General features: G+C 49.1%; 2 protein-coding genes across 7 annotated transcripts in view; both read right to left on the bottom strand.

Annotated features, from left to right (window-relative positions):
- SETDB1 (SET domain bifurcated 1) overlaps positions 1 to 10,451 on the bottom strand; it is a 35,230-nt gene that overhangs the window by 23,828 nt on the left and 951 nt on the right. For 4 of the 5 annotated variants that reach the window (XR_003092322.1, XM_025195131.1, XM_025195132.1 and 1 more), the window contains exons 1-5: positions 9,310 to 9,523; positions 8,423 to 8,583; positions 7,361 to 7,395; positions 4,112 to 4,211; positions 2,864 to 3,046 (exon numbers count right to left, since the gene is read on the bottom strand). Coding sequence is in view for 4 of the 5 variants with exons in the window: in XM_025195131.1 (XP_025050916.1) it covers positions 2,864 to 3,046; positions 4,112 to 4,211; positions 7,361 to 7,395; positions 8,423 to 8,583; positions 9,310 to 9,521 (691 nt within the window). In the remaining variant the exon portion in view is untranslated. Of the gene's footprint in view, positions 1 to 2,863; positions 3,047 to 4,111; positions 4,212 to 7,360; positions 7,396 to 8,422; positions 8,584 to 9,309; positions 9,557 to 10,451 lie in introns of those variants that run through there. The other variant, XM_025195134.1, reaches the window with a different exon arrangement.
- Positions 9,457 to 10,451, bottom strand: part of LOC112548692 (cortexin domain-containing 1-like) — a 9,146-nt gene continuing 8,151 nt past the window's right edge. For both annotated transcript variants that reach the window (XM_025195140.1, XM_025195139.1), the window contains exon 3: positions 9,457 to 9,523. The gene's annotated coding sequence lies outside the window, so the exon portion shown is untranslated. The remainder of the gene's footprint in view (positions 9,524 to 10,451) is intronic.

The following is a 10,451-nucleotide window of genomic DNA, read 5'->3' as shown; positions in this document are numbered from 1 at the left end:
GACCCCCTGCCCCAGGCAGGAAAAGGACCGAGGTCAGATGACCCCAGTCAGGTGTCTATCTAGCCTCCTCTTGAAGACCTCCAAGTTAGGTGATAGCACCACCTCTCTTGGTAGCCCATCCCAAATTCTGCCCACACTTACTGTGAAAAATTTCATCCTAATATCTAACCTGAATCTACTCTCCACTAGTTTGTACCCATTATTCGTAGTTGCTCCTGGGGTGCCCAGGTAAATAGTGCATCTCCAACTCTCTGTTGTCCTCCCTTGATAAACTTAAAGGTGGCTACAAGGTCTCCCCCCTCAGACATGGTGGGTGCAATTGGCTTTGTTGATGGCTTTGTTACACTACCGGCTCATTTCATCTTGGAGTCAACTGTGACTACAAGATTGCTTTCAGCCACTGAGCTGCTGAGGAGGTCATCCCCCAACCTATAGGTGTGCAGGGGATTCCTCCTCCCTAGGTGGAGTACCTTGCATTTGTCTTTGTTGAATTACATCCTGTTTCATTCTGCCCATTGCTCCAACCTGTCCAGATCTGCCTGTATCTGCTCCCTGCCCTCTGGTTTGTTAACTTTGCCCCATAACTTGGTGTCATCCGCGAACTTGGACAGGGTGCTCTCCACACCCTCGTCCAAATTGCTGATGAAGATATTAAATAGCACCGGTCCAAGGACTGAATCCTGCGGGCCACCACTGCCCGCCTCTTTCCAGGTTGAAAACAACCCATCCACCATCACTCTCTGGGTGCGGTCCCTAAGCCAGTTTGCCACCCACCTGACTGTGTAATCATCCACTCTGCAGCCTGCTAGCTTCCTTATTAGAATATGATGCGAAACTTTACTGAAGGCCTTCTTAATGTCCAGATAGATGACATCTGCCTCAGCTCCAGTGTCAAGGCAGTGCATGACCTGGTTGTAAAAGGCTATAAGGTTTGTCAGGCAGGATCTACCCGTGACGAACCCGTATTAGTTTCCTTTCAGTATCATTTCCCCTGCTGGGCCTTCAAAATGCACTCTTCAATGATTTTTTCCTGTGTTTTCCCAAGGATAGAGGTAAGACTGACTAAAGTTACCCGGCTCATTCCTTCTCCCCTTTTTTAAAAATGGGCACCATGTTGGCCCTTTTCCAGTCCTCAGGGACCTGGCTGGAGCATCAAGAGTGCTCAAACAGCCATGCCAGCGGCTCAGCTATGGCACTGGCCAATTCCTTCAGCATGCATGGATGGAGGTCAACCGGGCCTGCTGACCTGTATCCATCCAGCCCCTCCACGTGCTCCTTAACTAAGTCAGCACTAATCATTGGAGCGCTATTGTTTCCTAGACATCTATCTATATTCAAATTGGGGGAACTGTCTTGGCCAGTACTTAGGAATACTGAAGCAAAGAACTCATTGAAGAGCTCTGCCTTTTTCCTTGTGTTGGCCACCAACTGTCCTGATCTGTCCTGCAGGGGCCCTACCTTACTCTGTGCCTTCCTTTTGTTCACTACGCATCTGTAGAAGGACTTTATTGTCCTTGATTTTTGTAGCCAGCCTAAGCTCCAGTCCTGCCTTGGACTACTTAACTGATTCCCTGCAATAGCACGCCAAAGAGGTGTATTCCCCCTTGGTGTCTGCCCCGCTTCCACTGCCTATAAATCTTTTTCTTTGCCCCCAGTCTTTTCTGGAGTTCCCTGTTCAGCCAAGGGGGCTTTTTTGTTCCCTTGCCTCCTTTCCTGTGTAATGGAATAGTCTTCTTTAGTGTTCCAAGGATCACTCCCTTGAGAAACAGCCAACCCCTCCTGGACCCCACAAAAAGCTCAGTGCTCTTGAGTTCAGCTACCTCACTAACTAGCCTTCTAAGTTATTAAAATTGGCCCTTCTGAAGTCTAACACTTTAGCCTCACTGGTTATTCTTCCCACCCTTTGCTGGATTGTGAATTTGACCAAATGATGGTCACTATCTCCCAGGTTACTGTGCACTCGCAGGTTACCCACGAGATCACCCCCTGTTGCTAAGATCAGGTCTAGCAAGGCGTTACCCCTGGTGGGACTGAACACCTCCTGGGTTACGTGGAGATCCTGCACGCAGTTTAAGAACCTACATGAGCAGTTTGTTTTGACATTTGTTTGGGCTCAGCTCCACAGAGCACTCCTGGGGCAGCACAGACCATACTGCCTGGGTGAGCTCTGCTGCATATGCCCTACTCCCTCCCCTCACCCATGGCAGGCTCCTGGGACCTGGCACCCAGGCAGCCCCCGCCCCCCTCCCAGACACACACATGCCCCCCACCCCATCCCTTTAATCCCAGCCTCACTCCCTGCCCCCTCTCCTGAACACAGCTCTCCACCTGCATGCAGCCCCATAGGGAGTTGTGGGTGGGTGGGGGGTGGAAGGGTGCTGACTCAGCCTGCAACAGCTCATTAAGACTCCCCATGTGGCCTTCCAGCCCAAATAATTGCCCACCCTGCACTGAGATTTAGACTGGTGTAAGCAACAAAGCAAGCTCTTCTGCTCTAAAGCTAGGGAGAATGAATAAACACTGAATTTCAAGGTTTTTTTTTTTAAGAGAGAGCATTTCATTCTCCAGAAGGGCTGGAGTTTTGATTCTATGGCAACAGACAGCAATACAGAACAGTGCATGGCAAGCTCAAGGGCTGTCCGGGCATGGAAGAGTGATGCTGGCACAGCTCACTGAACCCCTGCAAGTCAAATAAGATGGCATTTCAAATTTAGGTAACGCACCCCCCCAGCCAGCACAACGACAGCACACACTGAACCAGCTGGGTGCACAAAGCATTGCAAAGCTAAGCTATCATAGGTGCTACCTTCCTGTTGAAGTCAAACATGCTTCCTGCACTGTAAGAGGCAGCCAGATTACTTACCCCCAGGGCGGCGGGACTCGCCCACTGACTGGATTGCAATCAGGGTTCCCTTGTGCCATGTCTTGGTCCTTTTCTTGCCCAGGATGCGCATGCCAACTGTGAGATCACCATCCTTGCTGAGATCGCCCCCAGAGTTTGCTTGCTGGGATGCATTTACTGAGCTCTGCTGAGAGGAAGCCCCATCTATCCAGAGGAGAAAACACCAGAAGCCGTCAGGTAGAGAAGGTGGGGGAGTTTCTTTGTAACTAAGTGCCTGAGTTTGGAGGGGTGTAGGTTTATAGCGGTGTTAGTCTAAGGTCATAGGAAGACATGATTCTTTGGGTAAATCCAATATCTTTAGTTAGACCAACTCAAATTGTTGGAAAAAAAATATTTTTAGAAAGCTTTCGGGCACGAATGCCCTTCAAAGCCTGACAAAGGGTGTTTGAGCCCGAAAGCTTGCCAAGATGAATTTTTCCAACTATTTGAGTTTGTCTAATTAAAGATATCGGATTTACCCAAAGAACCTTGTCTGAGTTCTGAGGAACTGTCAGTTACTCAGCTTCTTCTAGTCAGTCTCACCTGCAGTATCTCATACTCCAGGTCGGTGCTGCTGTGCATGTGTGTGTGTGTGTGTGTGTGGGGGGGGGCGCACACGGCAAGACCTGCCAGGCATGGATGAAATAGAAGCCTTTCCTCTTTAAAAGGTATCCAGATGCTGCTGCTAATAACTAGGTTGACCCTATGGGACAATGTGGTACCTGGGACACTGCCTGCCCCTCCCTCCAGCCCTCCACTGCTACAGGAAGTAAATGATCTGTTAATGAGCCATTGTTCTTTACTTCACAGCTGTTAATCACCTGTGAAGTAACAATTAGTGTTAATACGCCTTCCTATTTCACAGCTCCTGTGGTGCCCCCTTCCCCTATCCCAGACATTAGTTTTAATTTTCACCTGGGACCAGCCTCTGAAATCTTGGACATATGGTAACCCTACTAATAACATTAGCTGGGGAGAAACACAGTAAAAAGATGCAACCTCACACTTCAGTATTAACTACCTCAAGAGTTCTTTCAAGCAGTGAAGTAGCAAAGACAAGCCGGTGATGGCCTTTCTCTACCATTCCAAAGAACTGCTGCAGTTTCCTCTAACACAGCTAGAACCAACAACCCTATAATTTCCTCCATCATTTTCCCCTCTGTGGACATTAGGACAGACCTCTGGGGAAAAGGCCAGTTGTAAGGGCAGCTCTCAGCCACATGTACTAACCTCTCTGCGTTTCCTGGGTGGTTTTTTTTTTGGTAATGGCATCCATGAATTTCTGAACATCCTGGGCAGATTTCCTCATCGCAGCCATGGCTTCTCGAAGCTACAGGGAAAGACAGACAGGGGTAAGAGAGCACTGAAGATATTCTTCTATATTATAAAACTGGTTTTGGAACAATTGCAAGTTACAAATCCAACTTGTCCTGCATGTTTCTCAAGGAACATGACAACAACCCCTAAACAATTTAAAAACCAAGCTCTCAAATGCAAACAAAACTGGCTTTTACTATATGCCAATACAATAGGGTTACAGGTTGTACAGATGGGATAGAGTGGAGAAAAAGCGGGGGTGTTGCTCTCTCTGTTAAGGAACAATATACATTCTTTATAAATCAAGATGGGATCAGAGGAGGGCCAAAACGAGGTATAGGTAATTCTCGCTATTCATGGCTTCAAATATTTGCGAATGCTGAACCCACATTTTAAATACATTTTATACACTTACAGGAGCTCCTCAGGAGCTCTGCCCTTGCTGCCGCTGGGCTCCCACCACCGGAGCCATGCCCCCCCTGGGGGCACTGCATTCATGAACAGCGCCTTATTCGCAGATTTCACCATTTGCGGGGAATACAAGATTGTATCCCCCAAGAATGGCAAGGGTTGCCTGTACTGTGGGTCAGGATACAAGGGGGTCAGGGGGGAAAGGGACTTGGTAGTGGGGGTCTACTATAAACTGCCACACCAGGAGGATGAGCTAGACCTGGAATTTTCCAGACAGCTCTCAGAGGCCGTATGGTCGAGAGATGTAGTTGCCATGGGCGACCTAAACTACGCTGACATGCTGGGAGGAGCAGTCAGCCAAATCTAACCGCTCACGTAGGTTCTTAACCTGCATACAGAACCTCCACCTAATGCAGGAGGTATACGATCCCACTAGGGGAAACGCCTTGCTAGACTTGGGGATGACTTGGTGGGGAATCTGCAGGTACAAGGTAACCTAGGGGATAGTGACCATCGATTGACTGAATTCACTATCCGGTGAAGGGTGGGCAAACTAAACAGCAGGGCTGAAGTGCTAGACTTCAGAAAGGCTAACTTCAGTGTGCTCAGGAGATTAGTTAGTGAGGTGTTAAAGCTGAAGAGCATGGGCGAAATGGGGCTCCAGGAAGGGTGGCCATTCCTCAAGGGAGTGGTCCTACGGGTGCAGGAGACAGTCCTATTGCACATAAAAAGGGGCAAAGGGGCCAAGAAGCCCTCTTGGCTGAACAGGGAAGTCCAGGAAAGCCTAAGGGCAAAGAAAGAGGCATACAGGTTATGGAAACAGGGGGTAACTACCAAGCAGGAGTATACATACCTCCCTGGCTCTCACTTGCAGGGAATCAGTTAGGAAGGCCAAAGCAGGATTAGAATATAGGCTGGCGAGAAAAATTAAGGACAACAAAAAGTCCTTCTTCAGGTATATAGGCAGCAAAACAAAGGGGCAGAGTCGCACAGGACCCCTACAGGACAAACTAGGGCAGTTGGTGACAGAGAGGGGGGACAAAGCTGATCTCTTCAATGAGTTCTTTGCATCTGTATTCCTAGATACGGACCAAGACAAATCTCCCAATTGGATCATAGACAGACACAGGAGGGACACCAGGCCACCAGCTGTTAGCGCAGACTTAGTGAAGGGACACTTGGAGGGGCTGGATGTGTTCAAATCAGCGGGCCCAGATGAACTTCATCCAAGGGTGCTGAAGGAATTGCCAGTGTCATAGCCAAACTACTGGCATGACTGTTCGAGCACTCATGGTGCTCTGGTCAGGTCCCAGAAGACTGGAAAGGGCCAATGTGGTCCCTATTTTCAAGAAGGGAAGGAGAGAGGAACCGGGAAGGTATAGGCCAGTTAGTGTCACCTCTATCCTTGGGAAAACATCATTAAAGATTACATTTGTGGGAGCCCAGCAGGGGAAATAATGCTGAAAGGAAATCGGAACAGATTCGTTGCAGGTAGATCCTGCCTAACTAACTTTGTTTCTTTTTATGACCAGGTCACAAAATGCTTAGACACAGGAGTCGAGGTAGATGTCATCTACCAAGGCTTTAAGAAGGCCTTTGATACAGTATCTCATTCTGTTCTTATAAATAAACTCACAGGCTGTGATGTAGATGATTATATAGTCAGGTGGGTGGCAAATTGGCTTAGGGGTCACACCCAGAGAGTGGTGGTAGATGGGTTGATATCAACCTGGAAAGACGTGGGCAGTGGAGTCCTAGAAGGCTCGGTCCTTGGACCAGTGCTATTCAATGTCTTCATCAGTGACTTGGACGAGGGCACGGAGAGCACACTGTCCAAGTTCACAGATGATACCAAATTATGGGGCAAAGTTAACACACCAGACAGTAGGGAATGGATCCAGGCAAATCTGGACAGGTTGGAAAAATGGGCAAAACGAAAAAGGGTACAGGTCAACAAAGACAAGTGCAAAGTGCTGTACCTGGGCAAAAAGAAGCACCAACACAGCAGCAGAAAAGGATCTTGGAGTCAGTTGACCCCAAGATGAACATGAGTTGTCAATGTGAGGAAGTGATCAACAAGGCTAACCGTACTTTATCATGCATTAGTAGATGCATGATGAATAGGTCCAGGGAGGTGATGCTTCCCCTCAATGCAGCACTGGTCAGGCCACAGTTGGAGTATTGTGTCCAGTTTTGGGCGCCACACTTCAAGAGGGATGCAGAGAATCGTGAGAGGGTTCAGAGGAGGCTACTCGTATGGTCAGAAGCCTGCAGGAAAGGCCATACAAGGAGAGACTGAGGGACCTAGAGCTCTTCAGCCCTCGCAAGAGAAGGCTAAGAGGTGATCTTGTGGCTACCTATAAATTCATCAGGGGAGGGCAGCAGGGAATAGGAGATGCTCTATTTACTAGGGCACCCCCTGGAGAAACTAGGAACAATGGCCACAAATTGACAGAGAGCAGATTTAGGTTGGACATTAGGAAGAACTTCTTCACAGTAAGGGTTACCCAAATCTGGAATGGGTTTCCAAGGGACGTGGTGCTCTCCCCTGCCTTGGGGGTCTTCAAAAGGAGACTGGACAAGCACCTGGCTGGGGTCATTTGACCCCAGAGCTCTTTCCTGCCCAAGGCAGAGTGGCGGACTCGATGACTTACTGAGGTCCCTTCCGACCATAACATGTATGAATAGCACTCCGAAAAGGTACTGCCATACAAATAAGCGATATTACAACATAAATCTTTTCCAACTTACCAGAGTTTGATCCTTCGGGTTTTTACTTGTATTACCTGGGTTTAAAAAACAAAGCAAAGCAGAAAGCCATTTAAAATGTGGACAGATGCCCCCTGTGGGGAATCTAAACCATATTAGAACACCTCCTGCAAAGACATCAAACCAAATGGAAGGCCGTAAAGAATGGCAAATTCTAAGTTTTCCTCTGGCTTTACTTGGAAAAGCATTGAATCAAACCAGACGTTTGTGATCCCTGGAGCAGGTTGCTGGAGTCCAGGTATGCACTTCCATGGAAATACAATCACTTCTGAAGCGTGAGACACTGTTTTGGGAAGACAAACCTGGGACAACCAGGAGGGAGACAAGACACCTGATCAAGTTCTGACCCTACAAGCATTGGAATATTTGGGACCGGTGCAGGCTGCATCTTTCCATGAACAGTCTCCCCATGAAGCAACTATGCAGTCATGTTAATGCATGCCACTTAACATGCAGAAGGACTGGAGGCTGAGTGAATCCTTCCAGGGTTAAAACATGGCATTCCAAGGAGTTCTAGTATATTGAGCAGAGGTGATGGCTACTCAGCTACCTCCTTGCCATAGGAAGCCCTTATAAACAGAAGCTTTAACACAAAGGCAAAGCCAAATGCTTGCACTCCTTACTGACTTCAAAGAGAATTTGAGCCCTCAGGATAGCAGGTCATAGTCCAGATTCTTCCTCGATTTTTTAAGTTTTTTTTTGGCGATGTAAGGCTTTATCCCATTTTGCCCTCTCCGCTCCCCAACAACAGGCCACACCTTTGGGATGACTCAACATCCCCCTGGCCACTGGATCCTGGAGGCAGCTTAGCAAGACCAGGAGCAGCAGGAGGCTGGGTAAGAAGGATTCATGTAAGAGCTTTCCATTCTGTTCAGGCTGCACTGACTTTGCAAGCACCACCCTATTTACTTGCCCCAAGGGAGCCTTCATTCTGAGCCTCCTGGGTGTGAGGAACAGTGGTGCCAGTGTATATCAGACTGTTCCTTCACATCTCCCTCCCCACAAACCCCACCGCCACAGGGAACACAGAATTGCGTTTCCAACCTGAATCCACGCTCATGACATCATCATCATCCTCGTCTGGAATTTCAATCACTTCCGTGGGCTTGGAAGACGAGTCCTCATCTTCAGAGCTGCTCTCACGATACTGAAGCCCCAGCTTGGAGTAGAGATCTTTTACCAGCACCTCACATTTATTGATGGCTCTGCAGTACAGCGGGAAAAAAGGAGGAAGCAGAGACAGATCCATGGTGAGTGCAGCTGTTATCTCTACAGTAATCACAAAAAGAAGAGACATTTTTGCATAGCAGCATCTGGGGCTACTCAGCAGCTGGTGCTCCCTTAAATCACTCAGCAGAAATAGGACATAGCCTCAATCATAACTGGAGATTCAAAGCCACGACAAAAAGATCTTAGCCATCCATCTCTGAGAGTTACGCATGTCGACAACTGAATACCGCACCACATGGTTCTTGAACCCCTCCTGGAAAAGTCTGGCTGCAGGAATACTGCCAAAAAAGTCAGCAGTAGAGCAGGAAATAGGAACTGGGGGTGCCTATATACGAGCAGTGAGGCTGCTCTGACATGCTGTAATTATAGCTCATCAGAGTAGACTGGATTGAGTCTGCTGGAGCATGGTAATTACTGCACTCCAGCAGCCTCCAGCATCTTGCGTATCCGTGTCCCCCCACTTAAAAATGGTGGCAGGGGCTCATTCAAGAAGTTTTAGATAAAGTGCTCTGCCACCATTTTTAAGCACAGGGACACTGATGTGCAAGATACTCTGGGCACTTTAATTAAAGCAACTCTTGTAGCCGCTCCACTTAAAGCGCCTCCCCCAAGCATGTGTATAAACGTCCTTTGGGTCCAGACACCCTAGTCCTTGCTCTGCCCATTCCGCCAGACACCAGCACAAAGCCGCCACTGCCCACCTTGAGGCGTCATCAAAGAGCTGGTCCACGTGAGCTACTTCTGCCTCTTTCTGCTTAACGTTCTTTTCCAGCTCTTCCAGCTGCTTCTTTCGCTGCTTCACGCACTCGAGTTTCTCCAGCTCCTCGTCAATGAACTGCTGGAGATCTTCCATGGAGATGCCCAGCTCCTCCATCACTTCCTGCTGCAGCTCTCCGATCTCCTGGGAATCCATTTCTGCTGAGAGTGAGGCCAGGAGGAGATAAGAGGCTCGTGAGCTTTCCAAACCACGTTGTACATTCTCTGATCTGCAGCTTTAGTATTTTTTTCTCTCTCTTGTATTGAGTACACCACACGGCCTCCTCAACTCACTCATGGGGAAGAGATAAGTGCTTCACTTAAAGCTATGAGCCTGGTTACCTGGACACCTTATTTAGGTGAAAACTGCCTGCCCTGGCAATGCTTGCTGCTGTGTGAAAGTGAACTGCTGCTCATTTCAACTTGACGGAACAAGCCATGAAGTCTGCTTTATGTTTACGGCATCCTTTCATCTACGAGAGACAGTGGATGCTGCAGCCTATGACGCAGATGGCTTGCAATGTCTCATGTGACTGAATAGTTCGATCTGGGATCTGCATGATCTGTGGCCAAGAAATCAAAACGTATCTAATGCCATTACACAGCACAATGCTTCTCTCCAGCCCAGGAGTTATGGAAGCTGCTTTGGAAACGGTGCCTGAGCACGTCACACAGGTGACAGCTCGGACTGCAGCACCTGGCGCCCCCGGAGCAGGTTGGAGTCCTATGGAGAAACACTGCGATTCGGTGCGGGCAGCACCTGGTAGCGCCAGCACAGCGGCCAGGGAGACGCCTACCACGGTGGGTGGGCAGACAAACAAGAGAGCTGGGAGCATGGCAGAAGTCGGTCCCAGCTTGGGCAGCGTCTCCCCTCCCTCTCCTCTGCCTCCTCGTTGTGTCCTCTCCACCCTCAGCAGCCCCTGCTCCCAGGGCCCTATTGCTCCCTTCAGTCCCTGGCTCCAAGCCCCGCCCCTGACCCTAGGCCCCGCCCCCTATTGTCCCTGACTGTCCCATACAGGCCCCTGGCTAAAGGCCCCGCCCTCAGCCCCGTTTCCGCTAACTGCCCCTACAGGCCCCTGGCCCCAAG

Source organism: Alligator sinensis, unplaced genomic scaffold, assembly GCF_000455745.1.
Source record: "Alligator sinensis unplaced genomic scaffold, ASM45574v1 scaffold880_1, whole genome shotgun sequence".
Taxonomy (NCBI): Eukaryota; Metazoa; Chordata; order Crocodylia; family Alligatoridae; genus Alligator; species Alligator sinensis.
This window is presented reverse-complemented; position numbering and strand designations above follow the sequence as displayed.